General features: G+C 36.8%; 5 protein-coding genes across 13 annotated transcripts in view; 1 reads left to right on the top strand and 4 right to left on the bottom strand.

The window, feature by feature from the left end:
• Nucleotides 1-6,890, bottom strand: part of LOC116853792 (zinc finger CCCH domain-containing protein 11A-like) — a 14,931-nt gene extending 8,041 nt beyond the window's left edge. Inside the window, exons 1-5 of one of the 5 annotated variants that reach the window (XM_032835013.1) lie at nt 6,645-6,890; nt 6,241-6,340; nt 5,470-5,589; nt 5,059-5,227; nt 4,824-4,940 (exon numbers count right to left, since the gene is read on the bottom strand). In XM_032835013.1, coding sequence (XP_032690904.1) covers nt 4,824-4,940; nt 5,059-5,227; nt 5,470-5,589; nt 6,241-6,300 — 466 coding nt within the window. In that variant the 5' untranslated portion in view covers nt 6,301-6,340; nt 6,645-6,890. Of the gene's footprint in view, nt 1-4,823; nt 4,941-5,058; nt 5,228-5,469; nt 5,590-6,240; nt 6,364-6,445; nt 6,621-6,644 lie in introns of those variants that run through there. The other 4 variants (XM_032835014.1, XM_032835010.1, XM_032835011.1 and 1 more) reach the window with 4 other exon arrangements.
• LOC116853794 lies at nt 611-4,809 on the bottom strand. The gene has a single exon (XM_032835017.1). The coding sequence runs from the start codon at nt 4,732-4,734 to the stop codon at nt 4,384-4,386; it is 351 nt and encodes a 116-aa protein (XP_032690908.1). The 5' UTR covers nt 4,735-4,809; the 3' UTR covers nt 611-4,383.
• Nucleotides 6,891-7,249: 359 nt separating the features above from the next.
• Nucleotides 7,250-20,908, bottom strand: LOC116853790 (UHRF1-binding protein 1). Of its 4 annotated transcripts, XM_032834999.1 has the most exons (19): nt 20,382-20,908; nt 19,638-19,839; nt 19,337-19,528; nt 18,988-19,213; nt 18,749-18,915; nt 18,520-18,679; nt 18,160-18,417; nt 17,837-18,073; nt 17,690-17,716; nt 17,104-17,196; nt 16,845-17,032; nt 16,493-16,730; nt 15,197-16,416; nt 14,974-15,108; nt 14,204-14,215; nt 12,622-12,987; nt 12,328-12,475; nt 12,055-12,068; nt 11,062-11,188 (listed from the first exon to the last, which is right to left on the bottom strand). In XM_032834999.1, exons 1-19 carry the CDS (start codon nt 20,423-20,425, stop codon nt 11,186-11,188), a joined length of 3,930 nt encoding a protein of 1,309 aa, XP_032690890.1. In that variant the 5' UTR covers nt 20,426-20,908; the 3' UTR covers nt 11,062-11,185. The 4 variants fall into 4 exon arrangements, with proteins under 4 accessions (XP_032690887.1, XP_032690889.1, XP_032690888.1 ...); XM_032834996.1 differs by lacking the exon at nt 12,055-12,068 and having other exon boundaries at nt 7,250-11,188; nt 20,382-20,425; XM_032834998.1 differs by lacking the exons at nt 12,055-12,068; nt 17,690-17,716 and having other exon boundaries at nt 7,250-11,188; nt 20,382-20,906.
• A 221-nt stretch (nt 20,909-21,129) lies between these two features.
• On the top strand, nt 21,130-24,005 carry LOC116852464 (nucleolar GTP-binding protein 2). 2 transcript variants are annotated; one of them, XM_032832897.1, is made up of 2 exons: nt 21,130-21,287; nt 21,676-24,005. In XM_032832897.1, exon 2 carries the CDS (start codon nt 21,681-21,683, stop codon nt 23,883-23,885), a length of 2,205 nt encoding a protein of 734 aa, XP_032688788.1. In that variant the 5' UTR covers nt 21,130-21,287; nt 21,676-21,680; the 3' UTR covers nt 23,886-24,005. The 2 variants fall into 2 exon arrangements, with proteins under 2 accessions (XP_032688788.1, XP_032688791.1); XM_032832900.1 differs by lacking the exon at nt 21,130-21,287 and having other exon boundaries at nt 21,740-21,891; nt 21,981-24,005.
• The window catches only part of LOC116852475, a 3,022-nt gene continuing 1,744 nt past the window's right edge, over nt 23,988-25,265 (bottom strand). Inside the window, exon 2 of the mRNA XM_032832908.1 lies at nt 23,988-24,981. Within this exon, the coding sequence (XP_032688799.1) occupies nt 24,227-24,981 (755 nt within the window). The 3' untranslated portion in view covers nt 23,988-24,226. The remainder of the gene's footprint in view (nt 24,982-25,265) is intronic.

Below are 25,265 nucleotides of genomic sequence, written 5' to 3'. Positions count from 1 at the left end.
CTCTCTCTCTCTCTCTCTCTCTCTCTCTCTCTCTCTCTCTCTTTCACAATACAATTTAGCTATAATTTGCTGATAGATGTTAGATATATTGGACGCACGATCATACGACTACTTTGCCTTCCGGAACACTAGTCTCGTGCGGATAAAGCCCTTCGTCGAAGGGTCAGCGGAAGGATCCACCGTTGCTGTCCTCTTGTACTTCACGTTATCGCCTCTATCACACTATCCGCTCGCACTTCTGCACGCATACTGTCTACCAGACACGCTCTCTTTCTTTTTTTTTCAGTACCTCTCTTCCTCCCTCTCTCTCTCTCTCTCTCTCTCTCTCTCTCTCTCTCTCTCTCTCTCACTCTTATTCACTATTATCTAATACACGTTTCGAGCTCGCGCAATAATTCCGCCGCGATCTTCGTCGATTCTCCCTCACGCGCAAAGTTCCTCCAGTCTTTCCGCGCGTTCTTTCGATCGTCACCCATGCTCTTCCCCTTTCTTGGAAGACCTGCGCGTCGTTCCCGATTCTTAAAAGTGTATGCATGCCGCGTTTCTTTTTTTCCGCGCACCCGTGAAAATATAACATCTATCCGGATGTAATCGTATCTATCTTATCTCATTTCTCTATCCTGCCTATGTAAGATCCCTTCGAAACGTAAGAGATAAGGTGCACGACCATGAGAGAACTCTGGTATCTCGCGAACGCAAAAATGACCGTCCATCTCCTTCCTTTCTCCTCCCCGTACGGTAAAAGGCACAAAATCCACGCCCGCCCGAAATACACGCAATTTTGCGCGGAGAACCGTAAAGTAGAAACCAATACACAAGTATTCCAAAAAAGGCTCTTGCTGTCCCCTTATCTCGACAATGATCTCATTGTGATAAATATTCCTAGCAATTAAATATATATCTATATATACGTATGTATATTTATATGTATGTGTGTGTGTGTGTGTGTATGTATATATATATATATATATATATATATATATATATGTATAATCTATATATATATACACAGATTATTATGCCGTAAGAAAGATTACTAATTTCCTATTCGCGCATATTCGAATTGGAAATACGCGCACGTGTGTGATGTGTGAACATTCGACAAATGCATTCGAATGATTTCTTCCTCACATTTTCCTTCTTCTTTCCGAAATTTCCTCGAAGCTATACACGCGTGCGACTTTTGTACCATCCCCTCTCCTTTCTCCCTTCCCCTTTCTATCTCTCTCCTACACTATCGTGCAGTCACTTCGATAATATTTGTCCGGAAAGCTCTTCTCGTTATTACTCTTTTTTTTTCTTTCGTCGTGTACGATTTATAAACGACAGGACGTTCGCGCCTCTTGCATTGTTTTGGACTATCGTGTTCTTTTTTCTCACTTTTTGTTTTACATTTCTTTCTCTTTCTCCTTCCTTTTCCCTATCATACGCACCGTTGATTCGAAGAAAGAAGTCCGCTATCGGAGACATGAGAGACAACGCTGGTCGGACCGGCGGGGCCTTCCGAAAATACGACTTACGTTATCTCTTTTCGCGCCCTTCGCCCTCCACACTCCCGCCGTCTTCTCGTTTGACCGTTCGATGCGATTTATCGCTATTGCAAAAGAAAACCGGAAGGACAAGGAAATGTCCCGTATCTCTCATCCCGCGTTATATATCTATAATATATATATATACTTTCCACGATTATAAAATTTCACATCTCACTGCTTGATCAATAATAAATAAGACCTTCTTGAACCGTTTGCTGCCAAAGCCCCCTTGAATAACGGGTCGTGAATCCGCAGAATCAAATCACGCGATATACTATAAAAGTTGATGGTTAATATCTTATTCATCGTACACACACAGAAATTCGTCAAACACGAATCTACCGTGGCGCGCGCGTGCTATTCTCAATTCTTACTTCGATTAACATAGACGACCTCGCGTTTTTCTTTTTTTTTTTTCTTTTAAACACCATCATCATCATCATCACGTAGAAAGCAAGCTTCTAAAGCCGTATTTTGTTGAACACTCCTGTAGAACGTCGAGAAATGTCGCGCGTTTGGCTGACGACTTAAACTTCCCTATTTTTTTTTTTTTTTAACTTTTTCTGTTCTGCACTGTTTGTTTGCTTTTTTTCTCTTTTCTTCTTTGCGTTATTACTATCTCTTTGAAATTCCCCGCGAATGCGTAACACCCGAGACGCACTCGTGAACGATCAACGTGAGCTGCGTGAAATTATTTGCGTATTTATGCGCAATTATCACCCGTTGAATTATACACTTGCTCCGTATGAGAAGTGCGGCATACACCGCGTAATCCCGTGCGCCGTCCCGAAATTCTCTCGAATTCGTGTGACAAGCCAAAACATATGAAGGCATTATTCATGCACGCGTAAAACACAAAGCTTAGGAGTCTGCTCATCTCAAATCACGCGGACCCGCGCACGAAATATTATTACTCCGTTGAATCTCTCCTTTTTAATCCTCCTTTTTCTTCGCTACCCTCCCCCTTTCTAACTAAGTCACTCTCTCACTCGCTCTCACATACTATGATTCACTCCCGCTCTGTCTCTCTAGCTTTCTCATTCTTTTCTTTACGCCTCTCTGTCTTTTTTGTTGATTCCCCATCGTTCCCTATATGGAACGTAACGTACAATCTTGCTATTAACACAGTACGCGACATCAAAAAGAACATACACGCTCTCACGTCTGTCGGTTCGGAGAAAGAGAGAGAGAGAGAAAGAGAGAGAGAGAAAGAAAGAGAAAGAGAGAAGAGAGAGAGACAAATATTCAAATTATTTTCTACTATCCGCAACTCTGCACTCGTCTCGACCCGAGAACGTGACCGACGAGACAATGCGCGAGCTTTCTGTTTTTTTTTTTTTACCTATTTTCTTTTCTTTCGTCTTCTTTACTTTTAACGAGACAGAGGTAATCGGCTAACCCGATATTTTTTTTTTCTTTTTTACGCTACGTATAGTATATATTTTCTATTCCTCCGATCGGCCACGCCCGGGGCGTAGTGCAAATTCGCCCGGGAGCGATATTTAAAATAATCCTCCCGAGCGCGTCACAGTAGCGACTACCTCTCGTCGAAGACGCAAAACGTAAAATGGGCAGAGTTCACTCGTCGTAATACAACAAGTATTTGTTTAACATTAAATGCTATCATCCCGCAGCTAAGAGCAAGGTTCTGTATGAGTGCAAAGAATTCTTGTGTGTGTCTCTCTGTGTGTGTGTGTGTGTGTGTGTGTGTGTGTGTGTGTGTGTTGTGTGTATATGTGTGTGTGCGGTAAAGCGACGACCCATAGCTATCTTCTTCTTCGTTTAGCATGGTATTCGTTTTCGCGATCTTACAGCGTGCCATATATCGTCGTAGACACTCGAACCTTTCTCTACTGATCGCACTGCAGCTGGAGAAAGATAGCCATAGGCGGTTAGAGGGCTACAGGCAAAGTTTAGATATAGCAGCCCCTGGAAAAATTGATATTCACTGCTACAGTTTACGTAGCGACACGAGAATGTGCAAAAGTTTCGATTAAGTTTCGCGTGTTTGTGCTTTGATGATTGCCGATAAAAGTGTCCGCTAGATGCCAATCTGTGAGAGAGAAGTGACGATTTAAAAAATCTAAATATTGCATGTCATCCCTCTTCCCCGTGACGAGACACGAGTATAGAATGGGTGTGAGTAAGTGAATGGTGGTAAGTCGTACAAATGTAAGTGACGATCGTCGCAGTATAAGAGCAACTAATTTGATAAGATTCCTTAATAAAAAAAAATAATAATAATCGATGAGAGTCATCACGATCGTTTAATCATGACGAAACGATCGAGGTGATTGCCATCCTTATAGCTTACGATAGCGGCGTACGCGCGAACATTACGCACTAGTTGCACCTCATCAAATCGATCCATCGTTTTACGAAACAAGTAAAAAAGTGGATGCTGATTAAGTATCAGAAACGTACTAATATACTTAGCGCCGTGAATTAAATAATATGCTAAGATTAGCACAGGGCGCGCTTTTTCTCATTATCATATATATATATATATATATATATATATATATATATATATATATATATATATATATATATATATATATATATATGTGTGTGTGTATATGTATATATCTCTTTCGCTACTAAGGAAGCGTACACGTGTCGTTACACAATTTTAGGTGCAGAACGATACTTTCGTGATAGCTCATCGTATTATGCTGAATGCGTCGAAATAATCTTATCGTACGCACGATCTAATCGACAGAACGATCCTCGATGCCTTAGTCGTTCGTAAATTCTTCGAAAGTATTCTTCTGTGATCGGTTGACGAACGAGGGAAATCATATGTATGTCGCATCGTACACGTAAAAGCTACAACAGTTTTTCGTCGACCCTAGAATCTCCTATACGATGTTATGCCAAGAAACGGAAATGGGAATCTCGAGGCTTGAGGTTGCGGGGTCTGCTGCGTGTGGATCGGGGAATAAGACGGTTGCTGGAGGAGCGGGGAGTTCTGTTGATTTTGCAACGGCGACAGGGACTGGCCGGAGGAGTGGGAATGTAAGTTTTGCTGATGATGATGCGGATATGATAGCGCGTGATGACAGGGGGAGGATTGTGAATTTTGCACATTCGGCGGTGGAACGTTTAGATTATTCGTGATGTTACTAGGGATATTGAGGCTGTTGGGATTATTGGGGATGGTCAGGCTTTTCGGCATACTGAGCGCGTTCGGGAGATTCATATTCGTTTGCAAGCTAGGCGGTAGAGAGAGAGTAGACGTAAGATAATGTACGTTGAAAGATGGACGGGGGGGCTAGTAAAGCCTCATACCTTCTTCGAATTTGACGATGAGAGGGTCGACGGCCGGGCTCCCGATGAAACTGCCAGCTTCACTGCTGCCTCTACCTTGGTCTGATTCGGTACTACTGCCGTCATACTTTGTGTCATCTGTGCAACAAGAACAAAATGTAAAAACACGCACGAGAAGTGTTGTGTTACAAGAAATGATAATAAGATAAATAATAAAAAGAATGTGATAAAGAACATGAAATGAGCAAAGTTTTACCTTGACGGCTTAGCCATTCCTGATTTGGAGACTTTGTTGTTACTTCTGCCTTTACAGGGTTGATAGGATTATTGATAGTGCGTGCATTCTTATGCAAAAATGAACAATGCGGCTTCCTACATCCTCCAGGTTGCGTTTCCCAGTAGCATGGAATCGACTTGCGATTTTTCTAAAAGTAATAATGTTACGATTAGTCATTCTTCATAACGGTCCCAACAATTCAATTGAACCATATTGTTACAGCATGTGTAAGTTATTTTGTTTAAATCTCAATTGCATCATTAAATGCAATTAAACATTGTTAACAATTAGAACACATAATTGTATCATTCATTGTTTTACATTTGTTGCGATAACAAACTCTGCTAGAGAGAAATAAATACTGCGAGTTCACTCAAAGAAAATATTTACTTTTAGTTCCATATGTCTGAAGTTACAATGTTCATTGAGGCAACTGCCTTGCTGCCAAAATGTGCACATAGTTTCACAACCTAGAGCTGATGGTTCGTGTCTGAAGGGGCAAAAATCTCCCTGTAAAATGAAATTGTACATTACGAATACAAATGTCCAATTTAACTTGCTCACTTTAGATTTTCCGACTAAAACACATTCCCTTACATTAAACTGAACATTTATAATGATAAACCACAATGATCATATATGTAAGTATTTGCAGTACCAAGATATATCGTAAATACTGCAAGTAAAACTAATCAAACAGCTTCGTACGAGTTACCAAATGTTTTAAGATTACAGATATTGTTGCTTATTTTAACGAAAGCATTTGTCTACGAACTTATTAAATATCCATGCGAATTGATAAACATTATATATCTGCTTCTTACATAGTACAATGAAATATGTTGCAACATAATCGCACTACGAACGCGATTATAACAATAAGAAACGTAATTGTCACAGTAAGAGATCTCGTGCACGATCAATTCAATAAATAAAAAGTCGACTGCATGCCTGCATTCAATGATAACACGGATATTATGGTTTGCAAATTCTCGACAACATGATTCCAAAATGGCCGACCTAACCTCGGCGAAGCCTGCGAATAACGCGAGCAATATGGAACTATCATACTTCGCACCTTCGAGATAACCGAAATTGGCGAGCCACTCGATAAGAGCATGCTCGAAAATAGTTCCGATAGAACGCAAATGACACGCTTACCTTCTTACACGTGGAGTAATAGAAAAAGTAGCAGTCGGTATTCTTGTGGTTGTGCTCCATTTGTAGGAACTTGTAGAACGACGAGTGATCGTGCTCTTTGCTGCAAAATAAAAATTCAAACAACTTTTAGCGAAATAATATCGGTCGACGAGTCGGCCGAATCGTCGCGAACGTGTCGTCAGGCGATTCAACGTGGAACACACACATCACCATTTCGTGCGGAACATGGTTACGAATCAACGGCGCAAGATAGACCTCGCTTGACTCAACGCTCCTCGACAAACAGGCGCTCGACACGGAACGTTATGGCGAGATCGGGGCCGGGCACGCGTTCAAAATGACGGTTATTCGCGAGCAGCCGTGCGACGCGCCGACGACATTGAGGGAAACGCTACGATTCGTACCTTGCGTTTTTTCCACACGTTACTCGAGGCGTGCTGGAAAGTTTACTAACATTCAGCCGCGCGATCCCACGGTGACTCCTTTCCTACAACACGTCTGCTCTGCCGCTAGGTTCACACTTCGCGCACGCACGCACGCACGCGCAATTTGCCGATTTACGAACGTAAAATCGAATGTAAAACAGATCAGTTCCGATCAGTCGATCGCGACCATCAACGCCGGTACCTCGATCCGTTCGCTGCGCAATGTAAGTACGTTCTGTGGCTCCCCCCAATCACGTAACCTGCTTGCGACGCCGGAAATTGCTAATGTTCCACGAGGGCGCTCGTATCTAACAGGAAGTAAGAGGACAGAACAAAGGTTAGAGGTTAGCAGGTAGCAGAACGAAATTTAAAAGTCGACGGAGTAACGAGAACTTGAGGGAACAAACATAAAAAGTTTTGCATTTTTTTCCGACAATTTTCAGGCATTTCTTTGTAAAACTTTGTTCTGTATTTCCAGATACACTGTCATCGTCTATAAAATATCCTGTAAAGAAATATCCGGAAGAAAGGAACCGCTTTGCTATTTAAATACTATAGAGGCGATTGTGTATATCACTTGCGGCTTTGTAATATAACTTTATTGAGAAAGTGATATTCATTCTCTTTACATTGAAAAGATAAAATTACATTTTGGCCATCGATCCTTCCAATTCCACAAAGAAAAGGCTAAATATATTCGAATTCTTGTAATCTCGTCACCGAATTAACAATAGCGTAATTGTTATAATACAAGTTTCAGAAAACGAATGTATACATATATATTGCTAAGTTCTCAGTATCATGGCTTATCCATACCTCGATATCCATCAAATGCTCATCGCAATATTTCATATTAATTTTTACTGAAGTAAATTTATTGATGCGATAACAAAATATACACCTGTATGCACCCCACTGCGTTTTTTAAATGATAACAATTTGTAAGTAAAATTGTCGGCGTTGAATACATTACAGTATTCACAATATTACTTACGATACTTAAGTATGTAGTCGAAAGCACGTCTCACAACAGAAGCTATGAAGAAATAGCAAACACGACAAACTTACATTGACTCCACAAACGGCTTGGAAATTGCACAACCCACCCTTGGAATTCTTAGCATTTTGATATTGAAATGATGATTTTCAAATATGTACTATATACGCTAATATATAAAATAGGTTCATTTCGTAAATTATGGCTGCATCGTTTCAGATAAAGTATCACATGGCCACTGACATACGATATCAATTTACGAAATGGGACCGTCACTCACGCATAAATTGCATGATTGTAACCTCTCTCTTTTTATATATATTTATATATATGCAACATTTTTTTGGAACCTTACTAACTAGAGTAACTAGTATAAAGTTACATAATAATTATATATGGAATTAAACGGGCCTCGAAAAGTCTTGTCTGCTCTGATATATATATATATATATATATATATAATATGCTAAAGTTGAAAATATGTATAAATCCAAAACAGTACACGCGGCTAAAGTAAAGTTAACAATAACACATCAAAAAATCGAACAACAATTAATATAAGAATATAATCTAATCGGAATATGAGACACAAACGTCTAAAACTTAAGTGTACATTTTATATATATAACAAAAATTCTTAAACAACTATAAACTATAAACACACGCTCTAAATTGCGATATTCGATTATTTTATACAATCGTATTATTGGTTTATCACGTTCAACTTCCTAAAGTCTGTATTGTTGAAATATGTTATGCGCGTGCAATATAAATAAGAAAGTATTCATAAAGGTATATAAAGGAAGAAATCGAACTTTGTATCTCATTTAGAAACAATTCCATTCAATATATATCTAAGCAAATAATAGATATGAAACTCTTTCATATCTATTTATCGTATTAAATCTTTCATGTAAATACACAATAAAAAATGGAAGTTAACAAAATTTTTTTTTAATTTAAAATACACATCTAAATTATAACATCTATTTATCAAACATAATGTGTGTCTAAGAGACACCCACTATTATAGATACATACACATCTCAAAAACTAAATGTAAAGATTAAAAACTATATTAACATCGTTCTTATACGAAACAAAAACGTTTGAAACTAACATAAACATTTCAGAAAAGGAACCATAAAGAAAACTTTAGGAAGTTGATTTAAGCCAGACTTTGAAAATAGGAGATAGTATAGTTAAACCACAATAAAAATTATATCCTTGCAATATATAAAATGTCGTCAGGTTATATATAAATACGATATACATAAGCAAATCCTTCATTGCAAGTATGATATGTGTATTATAAAAATTTATCCCGTATCTAATAGTAACAAAAACTGCAACTTTAATCTTTCATTCTGTTCTTCTAGGTTTTATTATATGTTATGCAAGCTTCTGCCGTTGCGTTCACTAGTCAAATATTAATCGCGTAACTGTACCGTCGCCTACAATTGCAACATCATCGCCACGTAGAAATAAATTCTCACACAATGCATGTGTTACACGCGCAACTCTCATAATGACTCGTTAGAAATTATTTGCCAAGGGAACGCATCGTTCGCAGCCGCATACCTAAGTGAAAATGCGTATCTATGAAACATCATATCTCAGATGTATATTAAGAGCAGAAAATCTACGTTACGAAACAAATCCTAATTGCATCGTGTATTCGTATGCACTAAAAAAATACTTTCCATTTGTGTAGGATCGACCAGCAATCCGGCTGTAGAAACTAAATCTATCGAAATCAAACTCTAAGGAAGCTATATCGTCTTCAAAACCTGGATCATGAACTGAAAAGTCGTACACTCCGATGATCTATCAAGGGATCGTTCTTTGCCGTCTGTATTACAATTCCCTCCGTTAAAAATTCATTGTCGATTCGCCATTTTTTTAACGTTTATATAAATTATCCCGAGGACACTAGTGCGACTACTGTATAGACCAACATCTCCAAATTTTATACAGTCTTATTGGAACGTGTTCCGCACATCACCGTATTATTATTATTTAAAATTTTCATCGTCTGATGAATCGTTAAATTAGTCATAGAAAATTATGCTATACGATATCATGCGACACCACCGGATCAATTCCCATTTAGACAGTCTATGTCTATCAGTAGGCTCAACTATTATATTATTAAGTTACAATTATATGCTCTAATTCACATTGTGCTTCGCAACACACTCTTACGGATTAGTAACCTATAAGAATGATGCCAAAATATAGTCGATCGTGAAATCAACATATATTGCAATGTTCTGACTAGCGCACTTTGCTTAATCAGTATGCATACATACATACATATCCTTCTGATATCCTAGCACTAGACTGTGATCATTGTACAAACACAGGAAAATGTAAAAAGGATGTTTTCGACATACAGAGACACTCGCAATCCAGCTCTAAATAAATTCTTCTTCTGATTCTTAGTCTTATGAAGAATGTTCCAAGATATTCTAATTGCTTCGTTTCCAGAAGGATAAATATGTCATATGTCAAGCACGTATGTATATATGTAGATGTGTAACAAAATGTACGTGCACAATATATACAGTCGTACGCAACCTTCAGTCACGCGATTGCTATCCGTAAAACGGCAAACATGTCACACACTGTCACTCCTTAGGAATTCATACCATCAATTATCAATTTAACAGTGAAAGGAAATGCACACTAATATTGCAGTTTATTATCGCCTTGTACTCGATCGCAGTAAGAAAGTTGATATTCTCCATTAATATTTGCATACGTAAGTATGCGCGCTACACGATTCTTATCACTTTGTTTCAAGCAATAAAAGATCTAAACGGCAGTTACTAGCGTAATTACGGCAGACAAGAGTAATATGTCTCAAAGAACGACTATAGACTTCCTCGCGCAATGTTTGCGGAGAAAACTAAAATCGAATCTAATTCCTTCTTAAATCTTGTAAAGTTGAAACTTCGTAATATCAATATTTTCCCTTTTTTCTTTTATTCGAATAAGTGTTAAGTGAATGAATCTTTCATATGTTTTACGTAAGTTTATCCTAAGTTTATCAAAACAAACGTCTTCTCTCTCCTCATACAGGACATAGAAAAGACAACCGATTAAGATTTATTAGAACTGCAACACTTGGAGCAATCGAAACAACTGGTATGCTATCTCTTAATAGACCACGAAGCTCTATTACTACCTGCAGGACCGCTCTCCATCCTTTGATTTCGTAGCTCCATTATAGTTTCATGCAAAATTCTCTTTTCTTCCAAAAGGCCCGTGATATCGTTCTCCGCAGCGTTCAAGCGAGATCTTATTATGTCCGACTCCTCTTTTACGCGCATTAATTTCGCATTCTCTTCCGATAATCTTTCCAAAGCTCCCATACGGCGTCTCAGCTCTTCGTTGTCTAGTTTCAGTTGTCTGCTGGATTGTCTCAGTGTATTCAATTCCATCTCGCACTCTGTATTCTTAAGAGCATAATTCTTATCACCCGATAACGTCGTACTCGAGTCTCTTTCAGCCACCATAGTTACTAAAAAAGAAACGAAAGTCGTTATATAAACCAACTGCAAGTTATATGTAAAATTTATACAGAAACATACAAACATAACATATTCAATTCACTTTAATAGATGTAATAATTATAAAAATTTATGGTAGAGTATGTATGTGTATTTCACATTAATAATGCAGAGAGCAAGGATTGAAACCGACGTAAGAAAAATATTGTTCATGTACTGATACTACTCTAGCTTTATACAACATAATTGACATCCAACACCGATATGTATCAAATATTTTTAGCAATGCGTTTTGTAAAAATAAGAATACATAATATCGATATAGAATTGTCAGTGAAAATATTTCGGTGTTCAATCCCTGACAGAAAGAAAGAAATAGAGCTGAAATTTTGGTAAACGGCATACTAGATATAAGTCTATTTTAAGCACGTACTATAAATAATGCCGACTAGATGATGAGAACAGTGAATAATTTTGAAGATATTAACTTAAATGCAATATAATGCGAGTAATGGTATGATGTTATATGAAAAATTACATGTGCGTTGATGTAAAAAATATAACTATTGTTTTTAATTTCTCTTTAATTAAGATACAATAAGGTAATCGATATAACGAAAATAGAATGGTCAAATGATATTCATGTAGAATCGATAAGTTTCTTTTCACCCACTATATGTAAGATAATAATTCATGCTCGTTTAAATGTGCACACAATGTCTAATATATTCTATTTATATCAAATATATATATATATATATATATATATATATATATATATATATATATATATATATAATGTCGCTTTAAGCGGTGCAATAATCATAAGCAGCGAGATCTAGAGCTAGTCGTCTACGTGTGTTATATCAATGCTCACATTCGAAAGGCCGCCTGGGTGCACAGAACAGTTATGCAATATATAATATTAATTACTTTCCAACAGAAATCTGCCACTTGCGCAATATAAAAAACCTATGTATAATATGAGAGATTACAAAAATACATGTATATTTACAGGCGCAAGGACGATGTAACTAAGATCAATAAACCGGAAAAGGAAGATCAGTAGCTCGGTAATGAACTGCAAGTGGCAGAGAGAAAGAAAAAGAGAGAGAGAATGATCGCGACTCTCTTGAATTGCGTTACTTACCGACAGGTTCAATGTGAAACACACCACTCGTGTCCCGCGCTATCCTAAGCTTGGAAATATTCAAATCTATTGGGATCGGGCCTGGGGAAGTTATGTTATTTGGTGGACGATCTTCGTTTAAACGTAATGATATATTTTCTAAGTATATCTGAAATAAAATAACGTGTGCTTGCAATAAACTGAAATAATATATTCTCGTATAAAAAGGAGATTGCCATCGTGTATCCAAATTCGACAACCTTGTGAAAGAATATAATATATATATATATATATATATACATATAAATATTATACCTGCATAGGTATCGGCTTAGGTATGATCTCGTCTTCCACCAGATCCGCCAAACCCGTTACTGAACTCATCGACAGCGTCATTGTTACGTTAGCGACTTTCATCTCTAACTTGTCTTCGAATAAATTCATAACACTCTCTTTGTCATGCACATTGATGACGGACGTACAGGTGTCTTGCTCAGGCAATCTAGTGCGATCTTGAGGTGCTCGCTTACTACTGTCGCTCGTGTTTTGGCTAGCGCTCGAAAGTCTACGGGAATCCTCCTTATTTTTCAAATCATGATCCAAACGCAGTTTAACGCGTGATCTGCAGTCAGAATCTGATGGTAATTCTACCCAGCCTCGTGATCGCGAACTGAACTTGGTCTATCAAAAAACAAAATACGTAGACGTATTAAATTTACATAACATTCTTGAGAAAAAATACATAATGTGTATCTAACAAAATATACTTTTATACAGACTTTACATCACTGCTCAAAATTGTAACACTATATTGCGAAATTAGGTAACATGATTTATATGCTGAATGGATTATGAGAATTCTTATATACGTTAGATGTAAATTGCAAATACGTAAATTGGATATACGTTATAAATCAGTTTTAATTTAATAATATATTCAAAGACATTATTTCAATTCGTTAATTACATAAGAATCAATCCTTAATCTGTGTTAATATAAGAAACTTTAAATGCCAAGCCATTTTGCGTTAAGAGATTTAGCATGTGTCAAGTTGTAGAAAATATCATTCAGATGCAAAAGCGTATAAAGATGCACTTCTAGAGTTTAGAATAAAGCATTAATAATTTCATATACAATATATAAAGCAAATGAATCAATGCGTGTAATTACAATGTCTAACACACAATCTAGGTCCAGCATATTATTGTTCTCTTACAACAAATGCAAGCTTATCATAATTTTCAAAACAAACCAATGTCACATGCCATACAGACATTTTATTACCAATCCAATTAATGGAACTTTAAAAATAAATAAATATATATATATATATATATATATATATATATATATATATATATATATATATATATATATATATATATATTGGATGTCTTAACTTTATAATACACGAAAGCAAAATAAAAATCAAACTACAATCTGCAAACTGTAAGATTGTTCTAATTTAATAATTAAAATAGTAATTAAATATCTGACTAATTTTAAAATTATTTTATCCAAATTACAGAAATAAAGATAAGAAAACGCGTTCAATACAATTAAATATTAATCCAATTCAATATTTTGCTTTAATAAATTAAGCAATGTCACAAGGAATAGTTATCATGTAAATATACAAATTACTACTTGCATAAATATACATCATCTGGCTAGCTTCTCCATTATAAAAATTAACGTCCATCAATAAAATGCATTTATAGCGAGAGGAAGAGAATACATTTTATAGCAAATCAGAAATATCAGTATTTTATATTGATTTTAAAAAATTTCCATCAACAGAATGCCTAACAATAATATAATTTTGCTCAATAACAACGCATGCACATTTTCGATAATGTCTAAGATTAATAAGATGTATGAATGTTTTGCCAATACCTTTCTCTTGACCTGCCACAAGTGCCACATAAAAACATTCACAAGAGAAGGAGAGACGCGGGAGAGGCATGCAAAAAAAGTTAAGAGACAAAAATTGTATAAATATACATTTATAATATCAACTGGTTGTAGTGTAAAAAAACAATGAGCAAATTACTGCAAGACTACTCAAGTATTAGTTGCTTATGCACAAGTAACTCGCTATTCCAAATGTATACTCTAAATGTAAAAAGGTTTACTATGATTAATAAATCACAAAATATTCAATGCTTTCTTCTTTGGAACATAGTTGTGCGCGTAAAGAAGTAATTTTATTACAGTTCGAACTTAAACGTTATCAAATTATTTCAAATATAAGAAAGAGAAAATTTACTTTAAATATATAATTTAAATTACATCTGAAATGTACTTTGAATCCACATAGAGATATTGCCGAATTTAATTTTGTGGGCAGTATTATAATATCTTTGGTGTGTAGTAATAAGCTATATCATGTGAAAATAATTAAGACTCTTTAACATAAATCTCATAGTAAAGGAAGAGAATAAATTTGTTTATTGCAGCAGTACAGTTAATAATCAATTTTGTCCATCCAAAAAGAGAATAATTATAGTAATAATATAATATTATATATATATATGTATGTATATGTATATATATATATATATATATATATATATATATATATATATATAGCATAACGTAAATATATATATATATATATTTTTTTGCTTGTATGTAGCAGTTAACACACCAAATTCCTGACTCACCTGAAATTCGTCCCAAGGAATGGATGAACACTCATCATTATCAATGTTAGAAACCTGAATCTTAATAGCGGAAGAATAGCCACAAGACTGTTGTATAAATTCGACCTTTGACAGCTTAAACGTTGCCATGGAAACCTGCAAAGACAGAAGAGAAAATGTATAAGACTCTAAATCTACTCTAATAATCATGAAAAATTCGTTCATTATTTGTCACAATACTTACTAAATCCTTCCTCTTACACACACTGTCCATAGACTTTTCGCTTTGCGTATCTGGCGTTTCTTCTACCACTTCAGTAGCTTCTTCCACGGCTGTTATTCTAATCGTGTTATCGATGCCGAATACCGCATCTATCTTGCCTTGATCTTGCAGATTCACCAGGACATAATTTTCGCTATCCGAACTAACGTCGCTTCTCATAGACACTGTGTCGCTGCTACCATCTTCCGGGGAGGCCTTCAGAGCCGAGTCGATCGACGTCATTAGATTACTAAATCCCTTTTTCATGGACGAGAGACCGACGTTGAAATTATTTGGGATAAAAGGTGTATTGGAGGCCGAATCCGATTTACTGTGTTTGTGCGTAACTGTTTCTGCCGATTGTCGAAGCACGTTCTTTTCGTCGCTCGTGCCGCTGATATATTGCGGTCCGCAGGATTCGGGAATGCACCAGATCGCGTTTGCCGAGCCTTCGTGATCGCCTTTCTTCGTACCGTTTTGTTTGAAAGTAACAACCGGCTGAGTCGTTGGCGCGGAATGCGAATAATCCATCGAAAGCATCGATGACGCTTCGCTCTGAGGTGTCTCCACGTCGTTGCTTGTGTTCACTCTTTTAGCGCTAAAATCAACACGCGTGCTCACTTGGCTAGTGTGCCAAGCGACGGATGAACCGATAAAATCATCCGCTATGCTGGACGAGTCAGGGACAACGGATTCTAAATCGCCGCCGGAATTCTCTTTACCGGGTGTGTGAGACGGCATCACGAACGTCACTTCCACCTGCGGTATCAACGCACCTACGACCAATGATCCGCCGCTTTCAACCTTCAAAATCTTGTTCGAGTCCACAGCCAGGTAGGTGGCCATTTCGGACACTATTTCCGACAATCTGAGCAAAAACAAATACTGATAGTGATTTATCTGCACGCTAACTAAATTGCTTATGTATGCAAGCCCGTGAATGTCAGCAGCCGAAGGTTTTTCCGTGACCGATTCAGTGGTGAAGTGACACCATAATGTTAGAGGAAACGCGTCCAGAAACGGTACAGGCCGATTCTGACCGACGGCACGTGCTCCAAAAAAGTCACCCCATACAGGTTCCAAGTTGCAGCACCATACGTCTTTTGCCTCTGTCCACAAAAGTTCTCGGTTCAATTGACGAATCAGCTCGTTCACGGAATTGCTGCTGAAATTGGGCGGTATTTGTCTGATATTATCAGTACCTGTAATCAAGATATATAAGGATAAAAAAATTGATTAGATACAGATATATTGCGTACTGTTTACGAAATCATGTACCTCCGCAGTGTGCCAGAAATTTTTCTGTCACCACATGAAAATCTTTTGATTTACTGGGAAACTCAGCGCCGAAAAACATTTGTCCCATCTGAAATGCATTCAGACATTGCGCCAAGTCCGCCCTGGAAGATCTTTCTGTCGATCGAACGTTCGTTATGGATGCTCTGGAGGTTTGAATATGCAGAGATTTTGGTCTGTCTTTTTGGTTCGGATAATCTTGCTGGCTTTCAAAAATTATCTAAAATTGCATAGCACCAATGTTACTAAGGTAAAGGCACGATAATATGCAAAGTAAATTACTAATATGTAAAGTTATAATTAAGTATGTGCGCCATAATACATATTAACTTACTCTTGGTAATATAGCCTCTATCTTTACATCGAAATACATTAAACGTGCGGAACTGTGTGATAACTGTTTGTTCTTCCCTATAAGAGAATGATGAAGATTTAATGCGAAAGAATTAAACCAAAGGCACGAACAGATGTCGAAGTTCACTTGAATAGGATTAAGTTGTACGTAAAATTTCGGCGGTGGCACTGAAAAATTATACAACGTTATTTAATAATAATCATAAAAAATAGACATGCTTGTATAGACATCAACTTACATGGAAAAGTTATGTCCCCAGGATAATAGTAATAAGTAAATTCAGCGTGAAGTATCGTTACGTCTTCTGGAAGACAGAATCTATCGCGATCGCCTAAACAAAAATTTTATTTAAATAGATACAACTAATCTTTTTATATAAATAAAGAAAAAATCTGGTTCCTAAACAACAGAAGTGGTATTTCCATCTATCAACGAATTTGATCTCACGCATGCGGTAGCAATTTTTTGTATTACAATACAACTATTTGAAACATTAAGATGCATTTATTTGACACATGGAAATTTCTATGAAAAGAAAATCTAGTTATAATGCATGTGATATGTAATATCAATATTGTTTTAGATAAATCACTGCAATGATTTAGTACAGTGACGATGTAGGAGAGGCACTATATATTAAGAGACTCTTCTGCAGATCAATGCTTAAATTTAAAATAACAAGAAATCGCGCGGCGCGCGCGGGACAAATGGAATAAATAAAAGAAAAAACGATAAAAATAATTTTAAACTAAATATTACACTAGGATTTTAAGTGCAATATTATATTAACACAAGCACAGATTACAGCTACTAATCTATTGTACCTGGTGTATGCTTCTTCCTTGTTTGAGCTGTGCAATTATCAAATAAAATAATTATTGATAAACTTGATAAGAAACGTAACATATATCATTAAACAGTAAGCTCGATAAATATTTAAACGTTTATATCATATGTAAAGTATATAATACCTGTGATGAATTCTTTAGGTATCGGATTACGCGACGTGGTTGTAACTTTGTACAAAGTAAAATCGTCGATCCTAATGATAATGCACGTCGTCATAAGTTTCGCAAGCTGCTCTAAAACATAATTCTTCACTGGGTTACCACTGGGATGTTGCGGCTTCTTCTGCTCGGACGGAGCTACACTCGTATTCTGCGATTGAATACTCTTCTCCAGATTTTCTCCAGAGCCTTTCGTACTCCCTGTACCAAATAAAATAATTCATCAATTTTCATATCAGTCTCCTTGTACATAATTTCGTATGAACAGTTCATTGGTATACACAAACCTATGACATTTCCTTGACTTCTTGTCAGCGGAGAGTGTTGCGTTCTACCGGAATCAATGAGATCCATAAACTGACTTCGAAACGAACTCAATGATTGCTGCAACCACTGACTGTGAGGTGTAGCGTTCTCTTTATATTTGGCCCAATGTTTTCTATCAGCCATTGCCAAATGATACGGATAATAATCAATTTGAAATTTGACTAATGAAATTTGCAGCGCGCCACCCTCCTTAAGATCAGGATATAAAGATCTGCCTCCTATTTTGATAAGATATAAATATTACATAAAGTATATAATAGTTAAATTTTTATTGTTAATCTATATAATCACGAACAAGTATAAATTTTCTTCAAACTTACCACCGGCGTCATCACACAAATGGAGATCAATACGTTGAGAAAGAAAATGGTACGATGTTTCAACAACATCATATCTCGTAAATATCTTCGATATCGCTGTATTGCATTGAGTCTTCGTTCTACTTTGTTGAGATATCTGGGCTTGATATTCTGGCAGAACCTTAAATTATAGGAAAAATAAATTAATAAAATATTATAGTTTATATAATATATAATAAGTCAAACAAACCTCTAATTTTCTTGCGGCTTTTGTTTTCCGTTCTAGAATGGTAGCTTTCTCAATAAGACCACCTAAAGAATCGATGAAATGGAGTGCAGCTTTTAATTGTGAGTCTGTCAACACCCACAAAAGATCATCTAAAATGATTACTAGTCTGGAGCCCATGACAAAGCAATCTGCAAGAAACACATAATACAATAATGGTGCATAATGTATACATATTCACAACATTTAAGATTACTACAAACCTGATATTCTTTTCTTTATAGTAATTCGACATCTAGCTTGGTTTGTAAGCAACCGAAGTGGTGTCAGATTTTTGTCTTTAGTACTTTGGGCCTCTATTCTAAGAGTTTGCCATTCTAACTCTTTAAAAATAAGCAATTGTCCTCGATCAGGATCCTTTACTCTAGTAGTTCTGAGATCACATCGCTGCCATGTTGCTGACTTGGATTCTACCATAATTCGATTCATCTAAATAATGCAATATAAGTTAATACATAGAAAATAAAACTTACTTAGATTTATTCTACTATTTTATAAGATCGTATATATACTTTGTTATATATTCTATGTATACTAGCATTAACTTCATACCTGGACTGAGGCAATGAATGCAGGACTTTTAAATGTAACCAATACAGTATTAACAGCAACTGTTATTCCATCAATTACTTTATGTATAAAAGAATATTTTGCAGGACCTGCATATGATGATATACCCTGCGGGGAAGACATACTTCTTAAATCTTCACATGTTTCTACATCTATATGAACCTCATCCAAACTCTGTAAACAAAATATTATAATTATATTATTTATACAAATGAGATGAATAAGCTTAGTGTATAGATAAAAATCCAATATAACTTTATATGGATATAAAAATCTTGTTTACCAAAAAAATAGGAACACTTTTTAGTTTGGTCCATTGTATACGAAATGAAACTTTATTGCACCAAGCATTAGTTAGTCTTAACCATGATGGCAGCTCTAGTAAATCTGTAAGGACTATTTCATCGAGTTCTAAGTTTGTCAGTTCTCCTTCACCCTTGAATGTGCTCAGATTTATTTTGTCAGCTGATAGATTCTTGGTGAACCTATAATTTTTATAGAATGAAAGTTCAACATGCATCCAATCATATATCTTTAGTTGCAAGAAGATAAAGCAAATCAATTTTCCATTAATTGTATATTGTTTAGTTAATATAAATAGTGATTAGCATGATAAATAAATTTCTACATAAAGAAATATATTATCTAGTTAACACAAATTATATATAACTATTGTTAATTCAGCAAATTTTCAAAGATGACTTTCACCAACGAGTAAAAGCAAAATAAAACCATCTATCAGTGAAGTATGACAAGTGCCTCAATTATAAGAAAGGAGAGAGTACTTTCTCTTCCACAGCTGGTACTGTAAATGCACTTGATAAATGATTCACGTCAAACAGACGGAAAATACACGATGTTGGTACTAAGATAAGGCTAACATTTAAAAGATAAGGAGATCAAAAGAAATGCAGAGCATGACGTGTGGCTCGCTTATGCAAAAAGGGTGGGTGCATTTTTTTCCGGAGTATCACTAAACCGCGAAACCATACGTCTAAATTAATTAATCGTGGTCACGCGGACATACCTCGACAAGTGTTTCAGCAACTGGTTTTTGATGATTGAGACCATCTTTTGATTGCTGCAGCGATCTTAATTCTTGCGGCGACTAATACGTCTCAGCATGGTTAGTTTGACACCACATATTTACGATCCACAGAGATTTCTACTTATGTGTGCGTCCACGAATGAAACGATCCCTCCCCACCTTCTCAGCGCGGAATTTCTTCCACGAATTGTGCCGCGAAGTTGCTTATATTGTCGTGCGGAGCGATTCACGCATGCGCGCGTGTGGAATCGGCTATTGATGGTATACCGGGTGTCGACGTAAGGTTATGTTTTCGTCTCGATTACACGCTACTGTATCGATGCTTCTAGGTACTGGCTTTGATTCATTCGTTTACACTATGAACTAGATGATAATCGAGAAAGTAAAACGAATTAATGAGTTAAATACATCTTACAATGCGATGCAGTGTCAATAAGAACTGAAATCGGTCACAAATTATTCAGACATTCTCTCGAAGTGACGTTGCTGAGTATCGAATGCGACTCTACTTGTCATAATGGCTGCTGCCGCGGCAATTAAAAATAAGTTTACTTTTTAATGTGATTTTGTCACAAATAATATAGAATTTTTTACAAATAAAGCTGCTACAGATATATAGAAAAATTCCTTTTTAATATATATAATTGAATATTCTGTATACGATAATATAAAAATTCCAAGGTCTGTTCTTTACTACGACCTCGACTTTCGATACATACGGTATAGTAGCGACTCATAGCGGACTTCTAAACTATTAAAAGAACATGCACGTGGTAACTTAATGAAAAGCGTACGAATTTTTGTTCATACTGTTTATTACGTTGATTAATTAAATTTACAAATTATTTAGATAATTCAAGAAAAATAGTACATTACATTACAACAGTAAGTATATTTTCGTCAATTATCGTTTAAGATTTTTTTATATTTTTTCAAAGTTCGTAGATTCTCTTTTTCTGATGTATATAGGTTATTTGACAAAAGGTGTAGAATAATATACATTTTTATTTATAACTTATAGAGGTAGTTTTATTTAATCGATCAAATATTTAAGTTTATATAATTGCAAAAATTATTTAATAAACAGTCTTAAATCTTTTCGATCCGCGACATTTTCTGAGTAATTTCAAATATGTGTTGTTACGTATATGTACATATGTGTGTGTAAAAAAATAACCAATGCTAATACAAAATAATCAATGTCGGTATCAATGTTATTCAGTTCTTTTTTATATCCTCATTCGATGCACTGAGAATGATGTATTTATTGCAGACATAATGGCAAAATCACGAGCTACCAATAAACCTCCACGGAAGCAGGGCTTTAATCGTTCAGGACATAGTATGAATCCTGAGCGCCCCACAGAAGGACTGAAAGGTGTTGCTAAAGTACGAACCAAAGCAACTATAAAAAGGCTGCAAATGTATCGCAATCAAAAGCCAAAACGTAATCGTGTTGGGAAAATCATTAGTCCTGCACCGTTTCAAGGTTGGCATAGCTCTGGAACCATGTCACGTGTGGAGCCATCTCAAAGATGGTTTGGTAACTCAAGAGTCATTTCACAGAATGCTTTACAGAAGTTCCAGGATGAATTAGGCACAGCTATGAAGGATCCCTATAAAGTCGTCATGAAACCTACTCAATTGCCTGTAACTCTGCTTCAACAGAAGGCAGCGAATGCCAGAGTACATCTATTAGATACAGAGAGTTTTGAGAGTGTCTTTGGCCCAAAGAAGGTCAGGAAGAAGCCGAATTTAGCGATAACTTCGTACGACGAGCTGCAAAAATTAGCTGAGGAGAAAGAAGACATTTACAGCAAGGACAAAGACACCAAAGATCACGATCTTATCCGCGAGGACACGGGCGTGAAGGATGCTCAGAGGGACTGGGTGATGGCAGCAGGGCAAAGCAAGAGGATCTGGAACGAACTGTACAAAGTCATCGACTCCTCCGACGTTGTCCTACAGATATTAGACGCTAGGGACCCGTTAGGCACTAGATCTCCGCCCGTGGAGAAGTACCTGAAGACAGAGAAACCGCACAAGCACCTTATATTCATTTTAAATAAAGTGGACCTGGTGCCAACGTGGGTCACACAGAGATGGGTGGCTATTCTAAGCAAAGAATACCCAACTGTCGCTTTTCACGCTTCCCTGACGCATCCCTTCGGTAAGGGCTCCCTGATCAATCTGCTGAGACAATTCGCCAAGTTGCATGTCGACAAGAACCAGATCAGCGTAGGTTTTATAGGATATCCCAATACAGGAAAGAGCTCAATCATAAACACCCTGCGTTCGAAAAAGGTTTGCAAAGTAGCGCCTATCGCTGGTGAGACGAAAGTATGGCAATACATAACTCTGATGCGCCGTATCTATCTGATAGACTGTCCCGGCGTCGTTTATCCGTCAGCAGAAACTGACACAGAAAAGGTACTGAAGGGAGTTGTGAGAGTGGAACTTGTTCAGGACCCGGAAGACTATGTATCGTCCGTTTTAGAGAGAGTAAAATCAGAGTACATACGTAAAACATATAAGATCGAAGAATGGGAGGATCATATTGATTTTTTGGAGAAGTTAGCGCGTCGAAGTGGTAAGCTCTTGAAAAAGGGAGAACCTGACATCACGATCGCAGCGCGTATGGTGTTGAACGACTGGCAACGCGGTAAATTACCATTTTACGTTCCACCGGTAAATTTCGTAGAACCGTTATCTCAACAGCAAGTAATTAACAATAAAAGAGCAGTCGCACAAGACGATACAACAAAATCCATTGATAACGGGGAGATAAAAGAAACTGATGATTTATCTCCGCAAGAGCCAGTAAATAATCAAATAACAGTAACACAAAACTTTAAAAAAATTCGCGTTGGTTTACTGTATTTCGGTGACGATGTCAAGAATGATCTCTACGCAAATGGAGATAAGTCTTTCGATATAGAAAATGAAAGTGGTACAGAGAGTGAATCGGAATCAGCAGATGAATCGGAAGTGGATAGATCTTCTACGACAAACGACAAAACTAACGCAGATTTACAAGAATCGAATAATTTAAATAATCTAGAAGATAGAAAATGTCATGACGCTAACGATGAAACTAACGATGATGACAATGTTGAAATGGACAACGAGAACATAGAGGAAAAAACGTTAAGTACGGAAAAAGACGATGAGTATTCTGAAACGGAGATTTGTTTGCCTATCGAACAAGATAATCTGAAACAGAGTGTGTTCGATGTCGTGGACAAAGATAATTCCAGTGACAGCGAAATGTTTACTACCAAGGCGACTTCCAGCGGCACGTTCGTCGTCTCATCACTACGCTCTGCGAAAGCAGCGAGAACGGAGAAAAAATTAACGAGCAAACAACGAAGAGCTATTGAACGTGCCGATAAGAGGAAAAAAGTAGGAAGCAATTTCTACGAAGTCATGAATGTGAAAAACAGAAATAGAAATAGGAAAATTCCCAAGATCAAGAGGAAATAATGAGTTTTCTCGTTAAAAGATGACTCAGCGTTTATAGAGTATAAGAATATGTATATAAGTGCATCGAATATTTGTTCGTAACATATGATAAAAAAGAATACATATTTTTTTCTTTTTATATTTATTGAATCCATAAAACCTTTCTATCTTTTTCCATGTAGCTTATTGTTGAACTTTTTTAATGAGTTGTATATACGATCTAATGAAGAAACAATATGTATATATGTAGATAACATGTTATCATCAATGATAATGTGCACAACAATGCACGCGTCACTTCATATATCAAATACATAATGCGCGTTTGATACATTAGAAAAAAATTATCTATATATCTGATCCTAGATCCAATTGTATTTAACGAATCGCAACACGGTTTTACGTAGCCGTAGAGCCGACGCCTGATTGCCTTGATACTCAAGCATGACATCATGAATCTTATCGTAATTGAACTCAGTTTCCTGCGTGTCCAGTGTGAGAACTTTGAGCATGAAGCATATGTGCATGAATTCGAGCTTAGCGTCACTCAGTAGCTTGGCGTCGAATTCCTTCCTTGAGTACGGCTGTGTGTCGCAATCCATACGTTCTAACACGCTTATCATTGTCTCGTGATAGAGATCTATCAGCTCTTCGATATGATTTTCTTGCACGTCCTCGGTCGTACTGGAGATCAGATAAAAAACCATCTCGCGGATCGGATTAAGGAACAAATAGTTCTGGAAGTCTACGAACTTGATGTCATCCACACGACCTTCCTCGTCCTTGTGAAACATGATGTTGTTCACCCAAAAGTCCGAGTGAATGATAGTTGACCATGGCTCGTCGGGCACGGCAGTAAAGAATTCTTTCGCACCGTCTTCCACGCCTAAGACCACTCTGCATCGATCGAGATACGGACGTATATCCGGATCGCTCTCTATCCTGTCCAGTAGCTGTGTATGTATCTCTTTGAATTCGTCGAATTTAAAGTCCACACACTTGGCGCGTTTTTTCAACACCTCGAAGTACTCCGGTTTCTTTTCCTTGACCGCCATACCCAGTGCGTGGAACCTCGCCAATGTGCGTATCGCAAGTCTCGAGTGCTCAAGATCGTAGCCTGTTCGCATAAAAAGAAACAACATGAACGAAAAATTTTCTTATGCATGTGCGACATATACTGCACAGTAATATTAACTTCTTTAATCACGCGAATCACACGTACTTGAGGCTCTTTAGATAAATAGCGAGAATTCAAGCACGTAATGTAATCTTAGCGATTTCACGCGAAACGTTCTTTTCACGGTTGTAAACATATAAAATTTATGACTCGTATCTTGTGTCGACAGAGAGAGAGAGAGAGAGAGAGAGAGAGAGAGAGAGAGAGAGAGAGAGAGAGAGAGA

Source organism: Odontomachus brunneus, unplaced genomic scaffold (assembly GCF_010583005.1).
Source record: "Odontomachus brunneus isolate Ranch 3 - 2012 unplaced genomic scaffold, Obru_v1 Obru_scaffold_006, whole genome shotgun sequence".
Taxonomy (NCBI): domain Eukaryota; kingdom Metazoa; phylum Arthropoda; class Insecta; order Hymenoptera; family Formicidae; genus Odontomachus; species Odontomachus brunneus.
This window is presented reverse-complemented; position numbering and strand designations above follow the sequence as displayed.